Genomic DNA, 26,052 nt, shown 5'->3' on the forward strand with positions numbered 1-26,052 from the left:
TCAGAGATCCAGGCCAGGTCTGGCAGGGAAGGGCCGCCAGAGCCAGTCTGCAGGTCAGCTGCAGGCTTTCTCCTCTTCGCAGGATGCTCTTATTCATTTATTTATTTTTGAAGATTTATTTATTCCTCCCCACCCCTTCATTGTTTGCACTTGCTGGGTCTGTTCATCTTCCTTGTTTCCTTAGGAGGCACCGGGAACTGAACCTGGGACCTCTGATGTGAGAGGCAGGTGCCTAATTGTTTGAGCCACCTCCACTCCCTAGCATGATGCGTGTAAAATGCATCTGTGTTGTTCCTTTTTTGCTTTTCATCACTGAAGAGTCTTCCATTGTGTGTATGTATTACAATTTGTTTATCCAGACACAAGTTAATAGACATTTGGGTTCTTTGCAGTTTTGGGCAAGAAACATTTGCAGGTCTTTGTGTGCATATATACTTCCATTTTTCTTGAGTAAATACATAGGAGTGGGATTGCTGAGTTGTATGGTAAGTGTATGTTTAATTTTATAAGGAATTGTCAAGCTGTTTTCCAAAGTGGTTGTACCATTTTACATTCCTGCTAGCTGCGTGTGAGTTTCATTTGCTCCCCATCCTTGTCAGCATTTGGTATTGTCAGCCATTGGCTTTTAGCCATTCTGCAGATATGTGGCTGTTCTTCACTAATAACTAATTATGTTGAACATCTTTTCATGTGCTTATTAACCATCTATATACCCCCCCACAACTCCCTTGTCTGTTTGTTCATTGTTTGTGCTCATTGTCTGTGGTCATTGTCTTGCTTATTTTTAAATTTTTGCTTGTTGTCTGCTTGTTTTTTCTTTAGGAGGTGCTGGGAACCAAACCCAGGACCTCCCGTGTGGGAGGCAGGTGCTCAACGGCTTGAGTCACATCTGTTCCCCACCATCCATATATCTTTTTTTTTTTTTTTTGCTTTCATATAATTAGATTATTATTGAGAAAATTGCAAAACCCTGCTGGCACAGGGTAACAACCCATTTCAGGAAAAGTCAATCATTTGCACAAATATATACGCACAAGTATGTTCTTAGTGCTTTAAAAAAATTTTATGGTTATAAGATCTAAAAAACATAAAATTTTTCATTTTAAGTTTTTTTTTTCCATTTCTTTTTCCTTCATATACCTTTGATGAATTGTCTGATCAGATATTTTGCCCATTTTCTTAGTTTGCCACAGGGCTGCCAATGCCAAGTACCAGAAATGGGTTGGCTTTTCTAATGGGGAATTTTATTTAGGGTAAAAGCATAGTTCCGCGGCTGTGAAATGTCCGAATCGAGGCACCATCAAAGACGCTTTCTCACCAAATCGGCTGCTGCTGATCCTGGGGTCCCGACGTGTGAAGCGAGATGGTGGCTGGTCTCTGCCTTCCTCTCCAGGCTCTCCAGCTCCCAGAGCCCAGCTCCCAGAGCTTGTCTCTTCGGCCTCGAGCTGCTCTGTGGGCCCAGCCTCTTGGGCACTTCGTGCTTGAGCTTTGGCTGCTAGTGATGCTTGAGTCCTTTATCACATGTCAGGATGAAAAGTGACAGCCTCCTCTCTCTGTCCTGTTTCTCTCTGTGTCTCCGTCTCCATTTAGATGATCAGACCCAGCAAGAGGGCAGAGACCCAAGCTGGGTGACGCCTCACTGACATAAGCCAGTCCAAAGGGTCTCACACCCCCAGGAATGGTTTAGTTCAAAAACATCTTTTTCTTTTTGGGATTCATAAAGAATTTCAAACCATCACACCCATTTTTTGAGTTTTGTCTTATTGAGTTGTAAGTATTCTTTATATATTCCGAATGTAAACCCTTCATCACATGTGTTTTGTAAACAGCTTCTGCCAGTCTGTGTCTTGCATTTCACTTTCTAAATAGTGTCTTATGAGGAGCAGTTGTTCATTTTATCAATTTTTATTTTATGGTTTGTGCTTTCTATGTCCTAGGAAATCTGCCTAATACAAGGTCACAAAGATTTTCTCTTATTTTTTTTATTCTACAAGTTTTATGGTTTTAGTTGTTTTGTTTTGTTTTTTTAATTTATTGAACTATATCAATCATACATAAACATACATAAACAATAAATGTATAATAGTTGTCAACTTACAAAATGAACATATATAACATCTCATCCTATCACTAATAACTTGCATTGTTTTTAAACCTTTTTAACTAATGATTAAAGAGCATTGTCAAAACATAACTACTAAACAAAGTATTTTTTCCCTAACCAATCTGATTATTATTATTTTTATATCATTTATATATGAACATACATAAAAAATTGAGTGTATAGTAAAAGTTGTGAACTTACAAAGCAAACATGCATAACATCATACAGGGGTCCCATACATCAACCCTCCACCAACACCTTGCATTGTCATGAGACGTTTGTTACAAGCTATGAAAGAACACTGTCAAAATCTTACTACTAGTCATAGTGCTTATCTTACATTTGGTGTGTTTTTCCCCCAACCTACCCTATTATTATTTTTAAAATATTTTTTTATGACAGAAGTTGTAAACTTATAAAACAGTCATGCACATGTGCAGAATTCCCAAACAACATCCCTCTTTCAACACACCTCAATGTGGTGTGTCATTTGCTACAGATAAAATAATATCATCTGATTATTGCCATGTCCATAGTGTACATTTGGCTCACATTTTCCATACTGCCTCAATATCAACACAGTACATCTTTTGCATAGATGCAAGAATATTATATCATTACTACTAACCACAGTCCATAGGTCACTCCAGCTGTATTTTTCTCATGCTTCTCCACATTCCCAACATCCTGCAGTAGTGATATACATTTGTTCTAGCTAACAAAGGACACTCTTGCATCTGTACCATCAACCACAATTCTCACCCACTTCTTGGTTTACTGTGCTATCCAGTTCCTAGATTATTCTCAAGCATTCTGTCAATTGGCATTTACATAACTAACTACCATTTTCAGTGACATCCCCATTTATAAACTAGCTGTTACTCACTGTGTGTTATCATCCACTCTATACATTTCCACAATTTTAGAGTAAAGCTAATTAAAACTTCTACATACATACATTAAACATCAGTAGTCCACTCAGTCCTCCTCTTACTTCCTTTAAGAATCCACTACCTACCACCAGGTCTTGAAGATATTTTCCAATAATTTCTTCTATAAGTTTTATGGTTCTTTTTAGTTTTTTGATCCATTTTGAGTTAGTTTTTGCATAAGGTGTGAGACAGGGGTCCTCTTTCCTTCTTTCAGCTATGGATGTCCGATTCTTTCAGCATCATTTGTTGAATGGATTGTTCTGCCCAAGCTGTGTGAGTTTGACAGGCTAGTCAAAAATCACTTGACCATACCTGTGAGGGTCTGTTTCTGAACCATCAATTTGGTTCCATTGGTCTATTGTGTCTGTCTTTAGGTGAGTACCCCGATATTATGATTTAAAGTCTGGAGATGAGGGTTTGCTTTTCCTTTTTATGATGTTTCTGACTATTCAGGACTCCTTACCCTTCAAAATAAATTTAATGACCGTGTTTTCAATTTTTTCTTTAATGCTGGTGGAATTTTTATCGGTATTGCATTAAATCTGTATATCAATTTGAGTAGAATTGACATCTTAATGATATTTAGTCTTCCAATCCATGAGCATGGAATGTTCTTCCAGTTATTTAGGGCTTTTTGATTTGTTTAACATTGAGTTGCAGTTTTCTGAATACAAGTGCTTTATATCATTGGTTAAGTTTATTCCTATTAGAGTTTTATCTGTCATATTTTATTTTCACCACTCTTCTGACACTTTGTTACTTTTATTAATATAATCGTCATTTCTAGACTCTCTTCAAGACCCCTCTTCTATCTTTTCTTTTCAAGCTCCAGCACACCCTTTAGTATTTCCTGTAATTCTGGCCTCTTGCTTAGAAATTCTCTTAGTTTGTTTATCTCTGAATATTCTAATTTTGCCCTCATTTTTGAAAGACAGTCTTGGTGGATATAAGATTCTTGACTGGAATTTTTTCTCTTGTAGTATCTTAAATATATCAGACCACTGTCTTCTTGCCTCCATGGTTTCTTGTGAGAAATCAGCACTTAATCTTATTGGGAATCCCTTATATGTTATGCATTGCTTTTCTCTTGCTGCTCTCAGAATTTTTTGTCTTTGGCCTTTGACATTATGATGAGTATGTGTCTTGGAGTTAGTCTATTTGGATTTTTTCAGATGAGAGTACATTGTGCTTCTTGGACAGAGACATCTATGTCCTTCAATAGAGTTGGGAAATTTTCTACCATTATTTCTTAAAATATTCCTTCTGTCCCTTTTCCCTTCTCCTTCTGGTATACCCATGACACGTATGTTTACACGCCTTTTGCTGTCATTTAGTTCCCTGAGACCTTGTTCAATTTTTCCCATTCTTTTCTTCATCTGTTCTTTTGTGTGTTCACTTTCAGAGGCCATTTCTTCAAGCTCACCAATCCTTTCTTCTGCCTCCTCAAATCTGCTATTATGTGATTCCAATATTTTTAAATTTCATTGATTGCACCTTTCATTCCCATAAGATCTGCTATTTTTCGATGTATGCTTTCAAATTCTTCTTTGTGCTCATCCAACGTCTTCTTAATATTCCTAATCTCTTTAGCCATCTCATTGAATGTATTGAGATTTGTTTGAACATCTGTGATTAGTTGTCTCAACTCCTATATGTCATCTGGAGGCTTATCTTGTTCCCTTAACTGGGCCATAGCTTCCTGTTTCTTGATGTGGATTGTAATTTTTGGTTGGTGTCTTCACGGCTTACTAGAGTATTTTTTCTGGGTGCAGTTTTTCTCTCTAGTTTAGGGCTTCCTATTGTTTCTCCCTTTCTGGTTGTGCAGTAGGAGCCAAGTACTAAGTTGATGCTGTAAGCTGTGGAGGCTCAAGCTGCCTTCGTTGCACCAGGGACCAATGAAGCTTTTTCCAACTTTCTCCTTTGCCAGGGGTAGGGACAGAGTCACAGTTATGTGGAATAATCCATGTGCAGGCCTAGACTGTAGTTGCCCAGAGAGACTGATGAAGCTTCACATCCCTTCCTCCCCTACCTGGGGTAGGGATGGGGCTGCAGGTGTGGGCAACAATCTAGGCAGCACAGGTCCCAAGATGACCACAGTTGCCCTGATTTTCAGCCTATGCCAGCCGAAGTTCCCTGCAGTTACCTGTATAGGCTGGTGCAGGGCTCCTCAGCCTTCTCCCTGACAGAGGCGGGGCTGAAGCCTAGGCAGGCTGCAGGTTGATCTGCATGAAAGAAACTGTCAGCCCAGCTTCCCCTCAGGCTGGGGGCGGAGTCAGAATGGTGGCTACTGGCCTCTTTCTGACTTGGGCTGGTTCTCACCCCAGCTGTTCCCAGGGCTATCTCTTAGCCAGCCAAGTCTCCCAATCTGTAGCTGAAATCGGTAGCCAACTGTCTCCTCCTCCTGTTTCTGGGGAATGGAGCTTCCAAATCCCATCACAGAGCAGCTCCTGGGGCGGCTTGTGCTGCCAGAGTAGGATAATCACCAGCCTCTGTGGCTTGGCCTCTGGAGCCTGGAGAGGCTGGCCCAGGTCCCCCAGCTTCCTCCCTGCTAGAGGTGGCACTGGGGCCTACGCTAGAGCTGCAATCTGACCTGGATGGAAAGAAGCCAGTCCCCACAGCACTGGGATCCTCACTCTGCTCCGCTTCCCCTCATGCCAGGTGCGGTGTTAGGATGGAGGCTCCCAGCCTCTGACCTGGACAGGCTCAAACTTTAGGTGTTCTCAGGATTATACTGTAGCCCGCTGAATTGACTCATCAGGGGCTGAAGTTGGTGCCCAACCATCTTTTCCTCCCCCATTTTGGGAAGTGGAGCTTTCAATTCCAGTCACAGAACAGCTACTGAGGCAGCTTGTGCCTCCAGTGGATGATGGGCACTGGCCTCTGGGGCGTGGAGCCTCTACTCACGAGTCTGCTCTGCAGATGGGCAGTCTCCTCCTTCCACTCCCCCAAGGATGTTGCAGGATGCTCTTCTGGCCTCCTGGAAACCCCAAACAGGTGCTGCAGCTAGCTCGAGAGCGCTGGGTGTTTACTAACTGCCCTGGAGCAGGAGTTGACTCTAGGAGCTCCTTACTCTGCCTGATTTTAGTTCTTAAACATAGGTTTATGATCTATTTTGAGTTACCTTTGTATATGTTGCAAATTAAGGGTTGAGGTTCATTTGTTCTTTGGCATTTGGATGTGCAGTTGTCCCTACCTCATTTGTTGAAAAGGTTATCCTTTCTTCATTGAGGTACCACCTCACTTCTGTTGAAAATTAATTCTCCATAGATGTAAGAGACTACATCTGGACACTCTATTCTGTCCCATAGGGATGTAAATTTGTACTCACACCAATGCCACACTGTCTGGGTAACTGTAGCTATGGCAAGTCTTAAATTCAGGCCATATGAGTTCTCCAACTTTGTTCTTCATTCACATTTTGGCTGTTTTAAGTGGCTCTTTTATTTCCCCTACAAATTTTAAAATCACTTTGTCAATTTCTATAGAAATGTCTTTTGGGGGAAGCGGATTTGGCTCAACAGATAGAGCATCTGCCTACCATATGGGAGATCCAGGTTCAAACCCAGGGCTTCCTGACCTGTGTGGTGAGCTGACCCATGTGCAGTGCTGATGCGCGCAAGGAGTGCCCTGCCATGCAGGGATGTCCCCCGCATAGGGGAGCCCCACGCGCAAGGAGTGCACCCTGGAGGGAGAGCCGCCCTGCGCAAAAAAAGCTCAGCCTGCCCAGGAGTGGCGCCATATACATGGAGAGCTAATGCAGCAAGATGATACAACAAAAAGAGACACAGGGAAGCGGACTTGGCCCAGTGGTTAGGGCGTCCGTCTACCACATGGGAGGTCCACGGTTCAAACCCCGGGCCTCCTTGACCCGTGTGGAGCTGGCCCATGCACAGTGCTGAAGCGCGCAAGGGGTGCCGTGCCACGCAGGGGTGTCCCCCACGTAGGGGAGCCCCTCGTGCAAGGAGTGCGCCCCATAAGGAGAGCCACCCAGCGTGAAAGAAAACGCAGCCTGCCCAAGAATGGTGCCGCACACACAGAGAGCTGACACAAGATGACGCAACAAAAAGAAACACAGATTCCCAGTGCCACTGATAAGGACAGAAGCAGTCAAAGAAGAACACACAGCGAATGGACACAGAGAGCAGATAACTGGGGGGGGGGGGGGGGGAGTGGAGAGAAATAAATGAAATCTTTATTAAAAAAAAAAAGACACAGATTCCTGGTGCTGCTGACAAGAATGCAAGTGGACACGAAAAATACAGTGAATGGACACAGAGTGCAGACAATGGGAGGGAGGTGGGGGGGAAGGTGAGAGAAATAATTTTTTAAAAAAAAAAGGTCTCCTGGGATTTTTTATTGCGATCATGAGTCTTTAGATCAATTTGGGGAGAAAATTTACATTTTAACAATATTTAATCTTCCCATCTCTGAACATAGCATCACTCCATTTATTTAGGTCTTTTCCTATTAGCAATATTTTATAATTTTTGATACAAAATGCCTTAATTATAAAGACTTTTGATATCTTACAATGCAAGTTTGTCCATCTTGTACTTCAAGACTGTATGGCGGGGAGGTGGATGTGGCTCAGGTGACTGTGCTTCAGCTTACCACATGGGAGGTCCGTGGTTTGGTTCCTGGTACCTCCTAAAGAAGACAGTGAGCTGGTACGATGTGCAGGCACAGCAAGCTGACACAACAGTATTATGCAACAAGAGACACAAGAATAATAATATAATGAGAGACATAAAAAAGCAGGGAGCAGAGGTTCCTGGTGTCTCCTAAAGAGGGCAAGCAGAACAGTGAGCTGGTGTGGCAAGCTGAAAGGACAAGATGATGCAACAGGAGACACAAGTCCTCCGTGTGTGCGGCGCCATTCCCGGGTAGGCTGCACTTTCTTTCACAATGGGCGGCTCTCCTTACGGGGCACACTCCCTGCGTGTGGGGCTCCCCTATGCGGGGGACACCCCTGCGTGGCAGGGCACTCCTTGCGCGCATCAGCACTGGGCGTGGGCCAGCTCATCACACGGGTCAGGAGGCCCTGACCTTGGACCTCCCATGTGGTAGGCAGATGCCCTATCCATTGAGCCAAATCTGCTTCCCAAGAAATAATTCTTAAAGTGCATTGACACTTAGGTTTGAATATCATTTCAATCAGTAAATGATATTGTTTTATTTTCAAGTAATGCATATGCACAGGCAACAACATTCAAGTACTGTAAATGGTTGTACAGTGAAACCTCAATCTTCCTTCTTTGATTCCCATGCTCCTCCTTAAACTCAATCTAGATTACCAAAAGCTTGTATCTCCCTCAAAAGATATTTTGTAGTGATATAAGAATATAAATTTAAAAAATATATAAATAATAAAAAAAAGAGACACAAGAGGATAAACATAATGAGACACACAACAAAGCGGGAATGAGGTGGCTCAGGTGATTAGGCACCTCCCTCCCACATCAGAGGTCCGGCTTGTTCCCGGTGTCTCCTAATGAAACAAGGAAGATGAAAAGACACAGCAAGTGCAAATAATGAGGGGTTGGGGAGAAATAAAATAAATCTTAAAAAAAAAAAAGTTGAACAAAAAAAAGTTAAATACAGGATACATAGTGTATGCTTCCATTTATATGAAATTTAAGGCCAGGAAAAATTAACCTCTTGTGATAGAAATCAGAGCAGTGGTTGCCTCTTGGGAGTGGGGAATGACTGGAAAGGAGCAAGAGAATATGTTATGGGGTAAAAAGTCTGTACATCCACCAGAACCATTGTACAGTTAATATCTGTGCATTGTTTTATATAAATTATATAACTCTAATGGAGAAAAAAGTAGATTCCATTGAAGCCCCATTTAATCCAGCCTTGACTCCTCTCCCCTCTCACTATATCCAGAGGCAACGACTTTCATGAGGCAGCATAGTTTTATGATAACATATGGCACTTTAAAATTTTAATGGGAGAAGCGGATGTGGCTCAACCAATTGGGCTTCTGCCTGTCATATTGGAAGTCCAGAGTTTGATGCTCAGGGCCTCCTGGTGAGGGCAAGCTGGCCCACGTGATGAGCTGGCCCACATAGAGAGCCGCCCGACGCTGGAATGCCACCCCACGCAGGGGTGTCCCCCGTGTGGGAACGCCGCCCAGCGCAGGAAAGCTGCCCCACGCAGGAGTGCCAGCCGAGGCTGAGAGCTGGCACAGCAAGATGACACGAGACATAGAGGAGAGAAAATAAGAAGAAGCAGCAGAACAGGGAGTTGGGGTGGGGCAAGAGAGTAAACACCTCTCTCCTACTCCAGAAGGTCCTGAGATCAATTCCCAGAGCTGCCTAATGATAATACAAGCAGACACAGAAGAACACACAGCAAATGGACAGAGAGCAGACAATGGGGGGAATGGGGATGAGGGAGGAGAGAAATAAAACTTTAAAAAAAATTAATGGTATCAAACAGTGCCTATTATGTACCTTGTTTTTTGGCCCTCGACATTGCTTTCAAGGCCTCCGCGTGTGGATGCAGGTGGCTCTTTATTCATTTTAACTGCTGCCTAACCTTATTTCACTGCATGAACTTACCATAATTTATCCATTCTCCTGCCAATGGACCTTTAGGTTATGCAATTGGGTGCCTTTATCGGGCTGCCCCTGTACTTATCTCCTTGTGCACAAGTTTCTCTACAGAAGATCCTTAGAACTGGAATTTGGGACCACAGGTTCTCTGTATTTTTACTTTTTTGCTCTTTGTCAGTTGCTCTCCAAAGTGTTTTTAGTAGTTTAACATTCCTTCCAGCACTCATCTCCTCCCCAGCATTACCTCTCTCGGTGAGTTCTGGCTGGCTTGCAATGGTATCTGTGGGTTTTATCCTGCATTCTCTTGAGTACTAATGAGGGTGAACATGTTCGTGTGTTACTGGCTTTTCAGGTTTCCTCTTCTGTGAACTTCCTGTTTCAGTCCTTTGCCTACTTTTTAATTGGATGTATATCCTCAACACTGATCTTCCCCCCCCCCCCCCATTATATGTTGCAATGACTTTTCTGGTTTCTTGCCTTGTCTTTTTTTTTTAAGTTTTATTTATTTTTTTATTGATTTTGTAAAAATATTACATTAAAAAAAAATTATATGAGGTCCCATTCAACCCCACCAGCCCCACCCCACCACTCCCCCCCAGCAACACTCACTCCCTTCATCATGACACATCCATTGCATTTGGTAAGTACATCTCTGGGCATCTCTGCACCTCATGGTCAATGGTCCACATCATGGCCCACACTCTCCCACATTCCATCCAGTGAGCCCTGGGAGGATTTACAATGTCCGGTGATTGCCCCTGAAGCACCATCCAGGGCAACTCTAAGTCCCAAAGGCGCCTCCACATCTCATCTCTTCCTGCCATTCCCCATATCCATCAGCCACCATGTCCACTTTTCCCACTCCAGTGCCACCTTTTCTTTGTGGACATTGGATTGGTTTTGTCCATTGCACCTCTATGTCAAGAGGAGGCTCAGATTCCACATGGATACTGGATGTAATCCTCCTGCTTTCAGTTGTAGGCACTCTAGGCTCCATGGTGTGGTGGTTGTCCTTCTTCAACTCCATCTTAGCTGAGTGAGGTGAGTCCAATAAATCAGATTGTAGGAGCTGAAGTCTATTGAGGCTCAGGGCCTGGCTATCCTATTGTCAGTCCAGAGATTCAAATCCCCTAAATACATCTTAAACCCCAACACCAACTACAATTCCAGTAAAGTAGCATGAAAGTCTTGTGAAAAGAGATCCCATCTGAGTCCGATTTCATCACACAGAAACACCAGCTCCAAAGAAGGGCCATCTGACATGGCAGGGAACCCCGTCTGCCATGACCATAGAACCCGTGGGTCTCTTTAGCGCTCAAAGGAACCAACACCTGGGGATTGCATCCACTCCATCTGTCTCCCAGACTCTGCTCAGCTGTGCACAGGGGCAATCCTTCTGACAGCCTCGACTCTTTTTTAGAGACTCGTAGCCATATAAACTCATTTCTGCTTTCCATTTCCCCCTTACATTATTGCCTTGTCTTTTTTATTTTACTTTTATCTTCTCCGTCCTCCAGATGGTTCTCTCATCTGTCTGCTGTTTGCGTGTCTTCTCCAGAAGGTACCAGGATCCAAACCTAGGACCTTCCACATGAGAGGTGAGTGCCCAGCGGCTTGAGCCACATCCACTCCCACAGGCTGCAGCATCTGCTGGCTTGTGGCATCTGCTCGTTGCAACAGGAGCAGAGTCTCGCTCATTGTTTCCCTGCTTTTCAAGTTTTGTGATTTTTTGGGGGATAGTTTTTCATTTTTCATTTTGGTATGGTCTAATTTCCTCTATGGTTTGAGCTTTATGTGTAAAAAAGACTTTTTAAAATATGGATCTGAGTTGCATAGACTTGGGTCACTCCCCAGACTTGATCCACACCACCACCCACCCTGTCCTCTGCCTCGCCCGGGCTAACGCCTATCCTGAATTCTGGGTTTGTCACTCCTTTTGTGGGTAACAGCATTAGCACACACACGCGTATGCCTAAACATGCTGTTTGGTTTACTTGTTTCTGAACTAACGGTATCATCCTGCGGGGATTTTCCTCATTTCCCATGTAGCTGCAGTCAATGCCTTCCCACTGTTCAGAGGCGCACGTCACCAGTGTGCTGCTGGAGGCAGCCCTGCCTGTGCCGCCTGCTGAGTTCCTAGTCCAGGGTACACACCTAGGGGTGGAATCAGCCCCCTCAACTCCCTTTGCTGCTCCAGCCTTGATCTCTGAGGCTCAGAATCGTGGCCCCAAGGGCCCTGGGGCAGGGACAGGAGTAGGGTGGCTGCGGTTCCCTGTGAACATTTAGAGCCCACGGAGTTGTCTACGCGTGAGTCGGGGATGTCCCAAAGGCTACAGCCGCGTTAGGAGCAAATCCTCAGCTTTCCCAGACCTGTCCTCTGCCTGGAGCTGGTCATGGCCACGACCTTGCTGGCTGGTCTGAAGGCCCAAGGTAGGCAGAAGCCTCCAGTCCTGGGCCCAACAGGCTCCTCCCGAGGACGTGACAAGCCAGGCAGTGCTGTGTTGCCAGGTCAAGTGAGAGTGCTGGCTTTTCTGGGTCTGCACTGACACACATGTACGCAGGGGAATCGCCATGCCTGCTTCCCCATCTGTCAGATACTACTCTCGTGAGATCTTATTTGAACTTCAAAACCCAGTGCTCGCACCCCTCAGTCCCGAAGGATTTCTTATGTGCACCACCTCCACCCTCACGCTGGGCCACAGACTGAGAGGCTCCCCAAGGGCAGAACCTGTGACCCCAGGGAGCAGAGCAGGGTCTGGCAAGGGGAGGCCTTGGGGTCTGCAGGGACCTCCACCTGCCACCTCCTCTACCACCTTGAGGGGTCAGGCAGGGCAAGGCCTGGCATCTCCCCCGCCACCCCAGCCAGGGGCCCTTCTGGGAAACCATCTGCCCAGCTGCTGGAGGGGAGCTGCCAGGCCGAGAGGGGGAAGGCCTGCTCAGGGGCTGATACGGGTGGGCATAGCAGCTCTTCTGCAAGACTGCCCGTTATAGACTGGCAGGGGCTAAGTGCTCACCCTGAGATAGGACTCCAGGTAACGAATCCCAAGGATGCCCCACTTTGGGTGAGAGACGTCTCTTAGCCTCTGCTGTTGCCATACATGAGTTTATTTAAGCCTCTGGGCACAGCCCAGACAGAAAGCACAAAAGGGAAAGCCTGGGGGCCCTTGGGGCTGCTGAGGGAGGTCCAAGGGCATCACTTGCCCAGTCCAGTCCCATCCCTCCCCTGCCCCAGGAGGTCCCTTGGGAACAACCCAGCGACGCGGCTCAGGCACCAGTGGCCCTGTCCCCCACCTCTTGGGCTGGGGGACAGGTTCCAGCAGATCTGAGAGTCCCAGATGCTCAGCAGTCAGCAGAGGGCCCGTGTACCACCAGCAACTCCTACCCTGGCGGTCTGGGGTCAGCCCAATGGTTTCTCTTCCTGCCTGCACACCACGGGGGACCGGGTCCTGACCTCTGCTGACAGCCCTCATGGCCTCACCCGCGTCAGTCTCTGCTCCACAGGCTGAGCCACCCGCACAGCAGGGGTGGGCGGTGGGGGTGGGCCACCGTAGGACCAGGGCTTGGTGACAGGAAGCAGAGGCAGCCGCTGAGTGAGCAGCCCCAGGCAGGGCACCGCAACAGTGGGGGTGGGGAGCACGTGGTCAGCGACACCCCACAGCTGTGGTGCAGCCCATGAGGAGGGAAGGATGGCAAGATGGGTGGGGACAGCCACCAGGGCCTTGACCCTGAGGTACAGATCAGCAGAGCCCTCAGGTGGCGGTGAGTTTAATGGCAGAGCAGCTCTCGTCCTTTCCCCTGGGGGCCAGCTCCCCAAGGCGGCCCGGGGCCAGTCCAGCAGGGAGACACTAAAACCCACGTCCAGGCAGGACGCATACACCTGCACACACGCCCACACCGGCACACATGCTCGGGACCACACGACACACGGGACAAAGACCCTCCCTGCCTCTGGCCAGTCCCACCCACGGGGAGCGGATGGGCTGCAGCTCAGGTCATCCGAGGCCCCGTCCCCAGTCACTGGTCCAGGTCGCGGGTGGGGAGAACCAGCTTCATGCCTAGACCTTGTATAGCGTCTGCAGCAGATTGTGGCGGGCAAAGGAGCAGGATTCCAGGGCGCCGTTGGGCCTGCGGGGAGAGAAGGGCTGCTGCGTGGGCACAGACCTCTGGGTGCTGAGTACCCAGCCTCGGGCTGCGCCTCTTCCCACCTGGGAAGCGGCAGGGGAGGGCCATTCATGAGCCTTGCATCCTCACAACCCTCACTCTCAAGGGGGACGTCGCTCCCCTCCTGTACACAGATGGGGCGGGAGGCAGAGCATAAGGCTCCTAAGGGCCAACACACCCGAGGCCCGAGAGCCAGGGGAAGCCCGGAGCTGGGACCAGGATGTAGGCCGGCCCGGCCAGGAGCTGCAGGGGCTACTAGCGTGCCACCTTTCGGCTGACACACCCACATGCCCCCGCAGCTGAGCACCCTGGTCGGGTGCCTAGTCAGAGCCCTTGGAGACAATCCTGCCCAATCCTGGGTCAGGCAAAAGGGGAGACGGGAGCCTGAGGAAGGCCAGAAGTCAGCTGGGGGCCCCACAGGCTTCAGTGGTTCCACAGTGCCTGGTGAGACCCCAGGGCCCAGATGCGTCGTGCTACTTAATTGTGGCCAGTGCCCAGCGATGCCCTGGGGCCCTCCAGGACAGGGCCACAGTTCACATGTCTCTGGGCACCACGGCGGCCCCACAGCTAAGAAGCACCTTCCCAGGTGAGGGACTGTGGCTGGGGCAGGCTGGCGGAACCAGGCCCGTTAGGCGGGGGCTGTGGGGAGGGCTGGGACGCCGGCCTGGGCTCTCACGAGCTTCTGACCCTGAGCAAAACGCTTCAGCCGACCCAGGTGTTACAGTTTCCTCATCTGGAAAATGGGACTACTGCACGTCTTCTGTCCTTCACAGGGAAAGATGCTGTCCCTGAGCCCCACGCCTTTAGGTGGGCAGAGGAGAGGAGACATCCCAGGGTAGAGGGGAGACTGAAATGCGGGGACCGAGAGCCCCGGCGGTGTGAGGGTCTCCCAAGCCCGAGGGGGCAGCCAGGTCAGCCGGGCGAGGACCCCGGCTCCTCCTGACGGGAACAAGGCCCCGAGAGCACAGGCACCAGCTGGGGAAAGCCGAGGACACACTCACTTGGTCATGAACGCCAGCAGCAGGGGCGCAAGGGCCTTGGGGAAATAGTCCTGCTGCACCATGTGGTTCAGAGCCATCAGGGGGCCGTACAGGTTGGCAATGGCCTTGATCTTGTCTTCACTCTGCAAGGGGACCAGAGAAGGCAGGGTGAGCTTCAAGGTCGACAGGGGCCTGTGGTCTCCATCACCCAGACCCTGTTGAGAGTGCCCCGTAGCCAAGGTCCAGTCGAGTCAGTGTGAGGGCCAAGGCTGTGTAAGCAGACCGGAGGCTTGGGGACCCCGGGTGACAGCGCCATGAACGAAGGTGTGCGGAGGCGGGGGGAGGAGCGGAGCGGCTTCGTGCCCTCGGGCTTTCCTCCGGCCAGGGTGGGCCACGTCGTCCAGACTCACCTTGAGCAGACCCATGTGGATGAGGAGCCTGGTGAGGAAGGCGTTGGAGTTGAAGGATGACGAGCTGAAGGCCTTCTGCATCAAGGCATCTGCAAGGGCAGAAGCAGTGCTGGGGCAAGAGGAGACGCGCAGCGCAGGGCCAGCCGGGGGGCACCCAGAGTCCTCACGCAGGTTCGGCTGCTGCCTCCCTGCCCTTCAAGAGGTGGAGAGGAGGGAAGATGCAGGCACAGGGACCAGCAGGCACGGGGAGGGCTCAGTCCACTGGCCACTGCGACACCTTGGCCCTCCCTGTCTGGCCTCAGTTTCCTCACGTGTACAATGGGCTTGGACAGGCCTGCTCTGCTCCTGGCCCCCTCACACAAGCCAACCACCGTGCAGGAGGCTTCAGGTGTTTTAGCAAGGTGGGGAGAGTGAGGGGGAGAGCGGGAAGAGGGGCTGGAGAGGGCCTGAAGGGACTGGCTTTGGAAACCTGCTGCTGACTTAGGCTGTTCTGGAAAACAGAATCCAGGCCACTGTTTCCACCAATGTCTGTGGGAGTGGGATTCTCAGAGAACAGACCTGGAGACGCCCATCTGGCCCTCACCAGCCAGTACCTAAGATAGGAGTGTGCGCCCCTCCCAGCCTAGGCCCATACCTGACTCCTCCTGGCCCACTGCCTGCTGAGGAGAAAGGCCCGCGTTCTAACGGCATTAAGCTGTATGACTTTAGGAAAGGTTCTTACTCTCTCTGGCCTGTTTCCCCTTCTGCCAAAAATAGGAGGGGGAGGACACACAGCCTGCTCCATTGCAGGGCCACGGCAGGAACCCAGCGCAACAAGCAGAACGGGCTGGAACAGAGGGGCTATAGCCATTCATAATAAATGTCACCTGTGGGTGAACAAGGCCATGACCCTGAAGGGGCAAGAAGGGCTGAGACACCCGGGCCCCACCAACCCACACTACCTACTGCATCCTGCACCGCCGTCCTCACTGTGGCTTCGTCCTTGAAGACTGAAGACACCTTCAGGAAGGCAGAGACCACCTTCTCAGGATCAGATGTGTCAGTCTGAGGAGCAGAGACAATGGTTGGTCACTGGGCCACAGTCCCGGGTTTGGGCACACAGAGCAGCTTTGTCCTGGGATCTGCTGCTGGCTCGAAGAGGCTTACGGAAGACATGGGCTTCCGGTCGGAAAAGACGAGTCCTGCCTTGCCCACACTGTCCCTCAGAGCCTGGCAAGTCACATGTCCAGAGTAGGGGAGTTATCCAGAAAGAATACTCTCTCCAACAATGATTCTGGTAACATTGGACCTCCATATCCAAAAAAGAAGAAAGTAGATCCCTACCTCACACCATATACAAAAATTAATGAAAGACCTAATTATAACAACTAACTATAAAACTCCTAGAAGAAACAGAGAAGTATCTTCAGGACTTTGCAGTAGGCAATACATTTTTTAGATTTTATACTAAAACCACAAGCAACAAAAGAAAAAACACACAAAATTCACTTCGTCAAAATTAAAACATTTGTGCATAAAATAAGTATCAGGAAAGTGTAAAGACAACCTACAGTATGTAGGGAAAAAATATTTGGAAACCTTTATCTGATAAGGGCTTAATATCCAGACCCAAGAAATCCTACAACTCAACAACAAAAAGACAACCCAATTTAAAAAAGGGCAAAGGACCTGAATATTTCTCCCAAGGAGACAGATATACAAATGGTCAATAAGCACATGAAAGGATGCTGAGCACCATTAGTCATTAAGGAGATGCAAAATATCATTTTGCACCCAATAGGATGGCAGTCTAGTGAAATAAGTGAGCCACAAAAGGATAAATCCTGGATTATCTCCCTCATATATATGACAAATGTCTTAATTCCTCCCTCATTTTTTCAAAAAAATTTACTCCCCACCCCTCCCCGTTGTCTGCTCTCTGTCCATTCGCTGTGTGTTCTGGGTCTGCTTATTTTCTTGTCAGCGGTACCAGGAATCTGTGTTTCTTCTTGTTGCGTCATCTTGCTGTGGCAGCTCTCCATGTGTACGGCGCCACCCCTGGGTGGGCTGCACTTTTCTCGCACAGGGCGGCTCCCCTTTACAGGGCATACTCCTTGCGTGTGGGGCTCCTCTCTATGGGGGACACCCGTGTGGCATGGCACTCTTTGCGTACCACAGCACTGGAGGTGGGCCAGCTCACCACACGGGTTAGGAGGTCCTGGGTTTGAACCGTGGACCTCCCATGTGGTAGGCAGATGCTCTATCCACTGAGCCAAATTCACTTCCCACCGTGGACCTCCCATGTGGTAGGCAGATGCTCTATCCACTGAGCCAAATTCACTTCCCACCTCCCTCATTTTTGAAAAGACAGTTTTGCCAGATACAGAATTCTTGGTTGGCAATTTTTTGCTTTCAGCACTTTGTTTTTATCCCCCTCCCCCCACTGTCTGCTCTTTGTCCATTCGCCATGTGTTCTTCTGTGTCTGCTTGCATTTTTTTTTTTCCCACTAATGCTGCTTTTAATGGCGGTGCAATATAGAAGTACAAGGCTTTACTAGCTTGAGCTAAAAGTTTTTAAAAGTGCCCATTTATACTCTCAAGTAGCCTCACAATAGAAATGTATTTCAGGCTGCTAAGGCTGTAGAAAATCTGCAAGACAGTGTGGAGATTATTTTTTGTATTTAATAGCATAAAAAGGTTACCTGCCAACCCAGTGCTGTGATTGTACTTATTTGGGTAATGATTTCATCTTCTATATCTTTTAGTTGGGTGGGATATAGAAAAAGGAAATTTGTTTTCTCAAGTTTTACATTATTCTTGTTAATACACATTTTGTTTCAGTGGGATGCCATCTGTTAAACCTGCAGGAGTCCTCCTGGGTATTTCTCAGTTGTGTTGTATACATGTGTATTTGAGAGCTCAAGCAGCTTGTCTTATTCTAGCATTTAGTTGTTGCTTGTTTTACTGTTAGACAAAATATTAGCAATATATCCTTTCCACATTCCCTGCCATCAAACCCATTAAGATCCAAAATCCTCATCAAATATCTGGTTTTAAAACTTGGGAGAAGATGGTAGTAGAAAAGAAAAAGTTCTTGGACACACCATCCACTCCAGAAGTGTGGGGCCTGTGCTGTAACTTTCCTCTGTAACATTAAATTTCCCATTCAAGTAACTGACCTTTAGATTCTCTCTATATTAGAGAACAGACCATGGAAAGGAGGTGCATATGTTCACCCTTTTCCTAGGATAGACCTCATTTTCAAATTTTAGTCCTGTCACATAATACAATCCCACTCTGTTCCCCGTCTTTCTCAAATCTTGACAAAGAGCAGAGTCCTGTTACTAGAGCTGTCCATGTTTTCGCAGCGCTGCTTGTGTGTGCTGTGTGGACTTCCCAGCAGGGTGCAATGGAGCGTGGGCGCAGGCAGGAGGATTCGGGGAGACTCTAAGGCACTTTCCTCTCTATCCACTGGCAGGTTGGATCCCCGGCTCTCTCCCAGGCAGATGATGACCCTGTGCAGCCTGGTTCCTTCTTCAGACAGCTTATCGGCGAGGAAGATGACTCGCCTATGCCTTCATTATTCAAACTTGGTTGGCTCTTTAGTATGACTAAATAACACGGGAACATATCCATCCCTAAACAAATACTACTGCTTTACTCTAAGGGTGCCTCTGCTCACTTCTTTCTAAGCCACACCAGTCTTTCCAGATGCAGTGATAGAATGTGGTCCTCCAGTACTGGAAGGGCTATTTAAACAAAGTTCACTTGACCCAATAGTTTCACAGTCCTTGTTAATTTAGATATCGGTTCAGGTAGCTTAATTTTGTGAGCATTCATCAGTGCCTTCATTATTAACACAACACAGTAGAATCACCAGTGAGATCATGTCAGCTGCTAGCATAAGTTTGTGAGTAAAAAAGTTATTACATATTCCTTTTTCCTCGGAATTGTGCAAGGTTTTCTATGAAGTCTGTAGTGCAGACTTTGGAGGAATAATGATACAGAAGTTGTCTGGGTATACGAGAGTCTGAAAGACATTCTCCCTGGAAATACAAACACATAACAGAGAGAAGGCAGTCACTAGAGGGTGCCATGTGTACACAGTCTATATTGGATCTGATTATTCTCCTGTTACAAAGGAGAGAGTACTTTCAGTAGGACATCTACATACTAAGAAGTAGTATTGCAATACATTCCAGTGCAAGACTGAATCAAGCTTTCTATAGTTCGGAAAAAAACTTCTGTGTTTTCATGGAAATGAGATACTCTTTACTAGTTTACTGAGTTAAAAAATCGAAGATCCCATGTTTTAAAAGGCCTTTTTACATAAAGGAGAATTTCTAATTGACAGATTTGGAAATCAGTCTGAACTGGACATACTATGGATTCAACATGCAGATGAGATTTCCTCAATACCATTAACCTTGACATGGATCTGATACCCACCCTCAAAAAAATCCTATAAAAAATTGCTTCAAAGCCCCTTTGAAATTACAAGAGGGCACCAAAACCACAAGTAAACAACTGCCTGTTAACCTGTTATTTCAAATATAGACCAAAAAGCCAACAGGCGATTTTTGTGTGTATAATTTTTTAAAACAAATTGTAAGTTGAAATATCAAATCTGCACAGCGCTGTCCCTTCAGAGAAGGAAAGAAACTGCTGGCGCATCATGTCGGAGGCCGGCCTCGGTGCTGTAGGCTATAAAAGTGGGCTTCCTTCAGGGGCTGGTTGATGTGGAAGTAAAGGCCTTGGCATAGTGCAGATGGCTTGGGTCCAGGCTGAGGCGTGTTGGGGCTGGAGCCAGCGATGATCTGGTTTAAGCTGCTTTCTGGCCCGCTGGCCCTGTCTGGGCTGTTGATGCTGCTGCTGCTGCTCCCACCACTATCACTGCTTGAGGACTCTGTGTCCCAGGAATCCTGAAAGACAGGGTTTCTACTACTCCTTTTGGAATGAGGGGGGATGGTTGTCTTCTTCATTGCCATTCCTTCTCCTTTTTCTGGGGTGGAGGTGCTCGCTCATGGCAGGCAGTGGAGGAGCTGTTTGCATTCTTGTCAGTGGCACCAGGAGTCTCTTATTGTTGCGTTGTCTTGCTGCGTCAGCTCTCCGTGTGTGTGGCGCCACTCCTGGGCAGGCTGTGCTTTTTTTGCGCAAGGCCTCTCCTTGCAGGGGCGCACTCCTTGCATGTGGGGCCCCCCTACGTGGGGGACACCCCTGCATGGCAGGGCACTCCTTGCGTGTATCAGCGCTGTGCGTGGGCCAGCTTACCATGTGGGTCAGGAGGCCCTGGGTTTGAACCCTGGACCTCCCATGTGGTAGGCGGACGCTCTATCAGTTGAGCCACATCCACTTCCTGTCAGCACTTTAAATATAGTATCTCACTGCCTTCTTGCCTCCATGGTTTCAGCATGATATCAGCACTTAAGGTGATTGAGGCTCCCTGGTATGTGACATGCTGTTTCTCTCTTGCTGCTTTCAGATTTCTCTTTCTCTTTGGCTTCTGGCTTTTTGAATATAGTACAGCACAGTGTAGGTCTATTTGGGTTTATCCAGTTTGGAGTTTGTTGAGTATGATGGATGTGTAAATTCATGTCTTTCATTAAATTTGGGAAGTTGTCAACAATTATTGTCTTTGAATATTCTCTTTGCCCCTTCTTTCTTCTCCTTCTGGAACTCCCCAGTATGTACCCAGGCACACTTGACAGTGTCCCACAGGTTCCTCAGGCTGTGTTCACTTTTCTTCATTCTTTTCTCTTTCTGCTCTTCAGTCCAGGCGATTTCAGTTTTTTTCCCTCAAGTTCACTGATTGTTCTCTGCCAACTCCAATCTGTTGTTGAACCCTTCTAGGAAATTCTAAATTCCTGTTATTGTGATCTTCCGCTGTTTGGTTCCCTTTCATAATTTCCATCTCTATACTGATACACTGATATTTTCTTTGTGTTCATTTATCATTTTCCTGATTTCCTTTAGTTCTTTGCCCATGCTTTCCTTTAGCTCTTTGAGCATTATTTAGGACCATTTTTAAAAGCCTTTGTCTGGAACGTCCCAGGTCTGGTTCTCCTCATTGATGGCTTTTATTTTATTTTATTTTTTAAAGATTTATTTATTTATTTAATTTCCCCCCCCTCCCCTGGTTGTCTGTTCTTGGTGTCTATTTGCTGCGTCTTGTTTCTTTGTCCGCTTCTGTTGTCGTCAGCGGCACGGGAAGTGTGGGCGGCGCCATTCCTGGGCAGGCTGCACTTTCTTTTCACGCTGGGCGGCTTTCCTCACGGGCGCACTCCTTGCGCGTGGGGCTCCCCCACGCGGGGGACACCCCCGCGTGGCACGGCACTCCCTGCGCGCATCAGCACTGCGCATGGCCAGCTCCACACGGGTCAAGGAGGCCCGGGGTTTGAACCGCGGACCTCCCATATGATAGACGGACGCCCTAACCACTGGGCCAAAGTCCGTTTCCCTCATTGATGGCTTTTAAAGCTTTAATCTCCTCTGCTTGGGCCATCGCTTCCTGTTTCTTCCTGTGTTTTAAAACCTTTTGTTGAAACCTGGACATTTTAATATTTTAGTACACTGTCACTAAAACTGAGACTCAGAGGCATTTGTTCCTTAAGCGTGTATTCAGCTAATGTTATGACAGAACTTTCCTTGAATGGCAAGGGATGATGACAACAACAAGATTAAAAAAAGGCAAAAAAACACAAAAAACATTTTCCCAGTCTTTGCACACTGGCCTGTGGGAGTGCTCTCCTTCAGGGCATATCCAGCAGTGAGTTTGGAAATGGCTCCATACCAAAACTTACCGCCCTCCCTGATCCTTTCTGTGCATCTACCTTGTCTTAGACATGTGCTTGTGGCCCCAGGAATTCCCCCATTTAGGCAGTTCTGAAGGTCTCCCCTTTGCTAGGAAACAGATTCCTCACTGTGCTGGCACTGCACTGTGGGCCCTAAAGCCAGCAATCCTTTGTCCCAGGCAGCACGGCTTGACTGCTCCCCCACAGCCTTCTATAGCAGAGCTCAGTGAGCTGCCTTCTATGTGCAGGGCAGGATCTGGGAGAGAGCCTTTCAACCCACCACCAGACAGACTGGGCCTGATATGCAAGCTCCCAGTATGTTTACAAGGGCTACTCTAATCTACTCAGAACTGGGACCAGGGATCTGCACTGAGAATGCAGGTCAGCTTCATGCTGTGCTGATGAGGGGAGGAGGGAAGGGCCAGCTAAGGTACCAGGAGAATCATCCATCCATCTATCGGAAGGAGGTACCAGAGATCGAACCCAGGACTTCGTACATGGGAAGCAGGCACTCAACCACTTGAGTTTTATCCACTCCCTCCTACTGCTTTTTTTAAAAAAAGATTTATTTCTCTCCTCCTTTGTTGTTTGCACTCACTGTCTGCTCTGTGTCCATTTGCTGTGTGCTCTCTGTGTCTGCTTGTCTTCTCTTTAGAACTGAACCTGGGACCTCCTATGTGGGAGAGATGTGCTTAATTGCTTAAGCAACCTCAGCTCCCTTCTTTGTAGTATCTGTCTTTCCTCTTTGTGTCTCCTTGTTGTGTCATCTTGCTGCCATCAGCTCGCCACACATGCTTCAGCCACATCCTCTTTCCTCCTACTGCTTTTTTTATGTTTAAAGATTTATTTATTTATCTCTCCCCACTCCCTTGTTTTCACTTACTGTGTCTATCTGTCTTCCTTATTTCTTTAAGAGGCCCTGGGAGGTGAACCCGGGGCCTCTGATGTGGGAGGGAGGTGCCTAATTGCTTGACCAACCTCCGCTCCCTGTTTTGTTGTGTTTTGTTGTGTCTCTCATTCTGTTTTTCCTCCCCACATCTCTTGTTGCAATATCTTATTGTGTCAGCTTGCTGCACCTGCCTGTCACGTTAGCTTGCTGTCTTCTTTAGGAGGCACTGGGAACCTCTACTCCCTGCTTTGTTGTATCGCGTTTTGTCAGCTTGCTGTGCCTGCCTGTTGCACCAGCTCATGTTTTCTTTAAGAGGCACTGGGATCTGAACCAGCGATCTCCCGTGTGGTAGGCAGGAGCCCAGTCGCCTGAGCCACATCTGCTTCCCTACTGCTTTTAAGGAGCCTTTTCTTGATTCAGTGTAGTCTTCTAACTGTATTCTGGAGTTTTAAGAAAGATGTTTCTCTCAGTTCTTTCTGGTTGTTCAAAGCTTCTGTGTGGGGACGGAGGCCTGAAGTGTCTTACTCCTCCATCCTGATCAGGGTGAGGCCTTATGTCATATATAAATATATCACCAGAATAAATATGAAAGGGAAAAAAAACCCACAGAGGAAGCAGATGTGGCTCAACTGATAGAGCATCTGCCTACCATATAGAGGGTCCAGAGTTCAATACCCAGGGCCTGGGAAGCAGACTTGGCCCAGTGGTTAGGGCGTCCATCTACCACATGGGAGGTCCATGGTTCAAACCGCGGGCCTCCTTGACCTGTGTGGGGCTGGCCCATGCACAATGCTGATGCGCGCAAGGAGTGCCGTGCTATGCAGGGGTGTCCCCGCATAGGGGAGCCCCATGCCCAAGGAGTACACCCCATAAGGACAGCCGCCCAGCGCCAAATAAAGTGCAGCCTGCCTAAGAATGGCGCCGCCCACACGGAGAGCTGACACAAGATGACATGCCGCTGACAACAACAGAGGCAGACAAAGAAGATGACGCAGCAAATAGACACAGAGAACAGACAACCGGGCTGGAGGTGGGAAAAGGGGGAAAAAAAATCCAAAAAAAATGAAAAAAAAAAACACCCAGGAATTCCTTGCCCATAGTGAGCTGGCCCACATGCAGTGCTGCCATGCACAAGGAGTGCTGTGCCATGCAGAAGAGCCGCCCCATGCGAAAAAAGTGCAGCCCACACAGGAGTGGAGCCACACACACGGAGAGCTGACACAGCAAGATGATGTAACAAAAAGAGACATAGATTCCTGGTGCCGCCTGACAAGAATGCCATCAGACACAGAAGAACACACAGTGGATGGACACAGAGAGCAGACAACGGCGGGGAAGGGGAGAGAAATAAATAAATCTTTAAAAAATAAATTAAAAAACCCAAACCATAGAAATGCACAACACAGAGTGAGCCCAAACAGAAAACTCTGGTCTACAGTAAATAAAATACTTACAATATTGGCTCATCAATTGTTACAAAGGACCATACTAATGCAAAAATCTTAATAAGGAAAATTGCGTTGGGGGAGTTTTATACAGGAACTATACTTTCTGCATGATTATTCTATATTCTAATACTCTATATTCTTTTTTTTTTTTTAAAGGTTTAGTTTTATTTATTTAATTCCCCTCCCCTCCCCCGGTTGTTTGTTATCTGTGTCTTTTTGCTGCGTCTTGTTTCTTTCTTTTTATTTATTTATTTATTTTTTAAATATTTATTTATTTATTTAATTTCCTCCCCTCCCCTGGTTGTCTGTTCTTGGTGTCTATTTGCTGCGTCTTGTTTCTTTGTCCGCTTCTGTTGTCGTCAGCGGCACGGGAAGTGTGGGTGGCGCCATTCCTGGGCAGGCTGCTCTTTCTTTTCACTCTGGGCGGCTTTCCTCACGGGCGCACTCCTTGCGCGTGGGGCTCCCCCACGCGGGGGACACCCTTGCGTGGCAAGGCACTCCTTGCGCACATCAGCGCTGCGCATGGCCAGCTCCACTCGGGTTAAGGAGGCCCGGGGTTTGAACCGCCGGCCTCCCATGTGGTAGACGGACGCCCTAACCACTGGGCCAAAGTCCGTTTCCCGCGTCTTGTTTCTTTGTCCGTTTCTGTTGTCATCAGTGGCACGGGAAGTGTGGGCGGCGCCATTCCTCGGCAGGCTGCTCCCTCCTTCACGCTGGGCGGCTCTCCTTATGGGCACACTCCTTGCGCGTGGGGCTCCCTACATGGGGGACACCCCTGGGTGGCACGGCACTCCTTGCGCGCATCAGCACTGCGCATGGGCCAGCTCCACACGGGTCAAGGAGGCCCGGGGTTTGAACCGCGGGCCTCCCATGTGGTAGACGGACGCCCTAACCACTGGGCCAAAGTCCGTTTCCCTCTATATTCTATATTCTAATAAAAACAAAAAGTGACTTCTGTGACCCAGTGATTAACACCCTCTTGTAATCTAATTCAAAGAAATAATCCTGAATGTAGACAATACTCCCAAGGTAAGGAAATTTACCTTAATTTTATTCATAACAAAGGGTTGAAAAAATATAAATGGCCACAAATAGTGGATTGCTTAAATGCTACATTCACTCATTGGAGTAGAAGATATGAGAAAGAGTTTTACTGACACAAGAGAATAACAAAAGGTGTTAAGTAAAAAAGGTAAAACACAGAAAGGTTTATGAAATATAATCTCATTTATCAGCTTAAAAAAACATAAAAGGCAATCAGCAAAATGTCAAGACAACTTGGAGAGTAGAGCCATGAGTGACCCTCTCCCATTTTATTTTTGTATATTCATCATTTAACAGCTGCTTGGTTTACGCATCTGTAAAATAAGAGAAACAGGGTCTAACATTTTGGGTTGCCTGAAGGATTTAAAAAAATACCATGCCCAAGCACTCCAAACAGTCCTTGGCAGCCAGCAGGTGCTCAATAATTCTGAGAATTGAGGAATTAATGAATCGACTGACCAACAAGTGAGGCTGGAGCAAGGGCAGCACTGAGCATGTGACTTCCAAGGCAAGTGGGCAGGATGGCCACTGTTTTGACTGTCATCCCTCTGGGAAACCCTGTTCCCGCTCGCTCTAGCCATGGGCTTGAACGGGGTTGGCCATCTTCCTATGGAGATGCTCCCCAGCCACAGGAGTGGCCCAGAGGTGGCCACCACCTGGCCCGAGCTGGGCCAATAAGAATTCCTCCCCTGAGGTCTGGCACTTGGGGACCAGAGAATAAAAGCTCAGGTCCTCTCTGAAGATGAACACTGTG

At 47.7% G+C, this 26,052-nt stretch overlaps 1 protein-coding gene across 4 annotated transcripts in view; it reads right to left on the reverse strand.

Moving 5' to 3' along the window:
* Positions 1-12,683: 12,683 nt before the first annotated feature.
* RANGAP1 (Ran GTPase activating protein 1) overlaps positions 12,684-26,052 on the reverse strand; it is a 51,543-nt gene continuing 38,174 nt past the window's right edge. For 3 of the 4 annotated variants that reach the window (XM_012521849.4, XM_071218720.1, XM_058309190.2), the window contains exons 13-16: positions 16,089-16,191; positions 15,148-15,236; positions 14,759-14,880; positions 12,684-13,721 (exon numbers count right to left, since the gene is read on the reverse strand). In XM_012521849.4, the coding sequence (XP_012377303.1) occupies positions 13,652-13,721; positions 14,759-14,880; positions 15,148-15,236; positions 16,089-16,191 (384 nt within the window). In that variant the 3' untranslated portion in view covers positions 12,684-13,651. Of the gene's footprint in view, positions 13,722-14,758; positions 14,881-15,147; positions 15,237-16,088; positions 16,192-17,788; positions 19,173-26,052 lie in introns of those variants that run through there. The other variant, XM_058309191.2, reaches the window with a different exon arrangement.

Source organism: Dasypus novemcinctus, chromosome 12 (genome assembly GCF_030445035.2).
Source record: "Dasypus novemcinctus isolate mDasNov1 chromosome 12, mDasNov1.1.hap2, whole genome shotgun sequence".
Taxonomy (NCBI): Eukaryota; Metazoa; Chordata; class Mammalia; order Cingulata; family Dasypodidae; genus Dasypus; species Dasypus novemcinctus.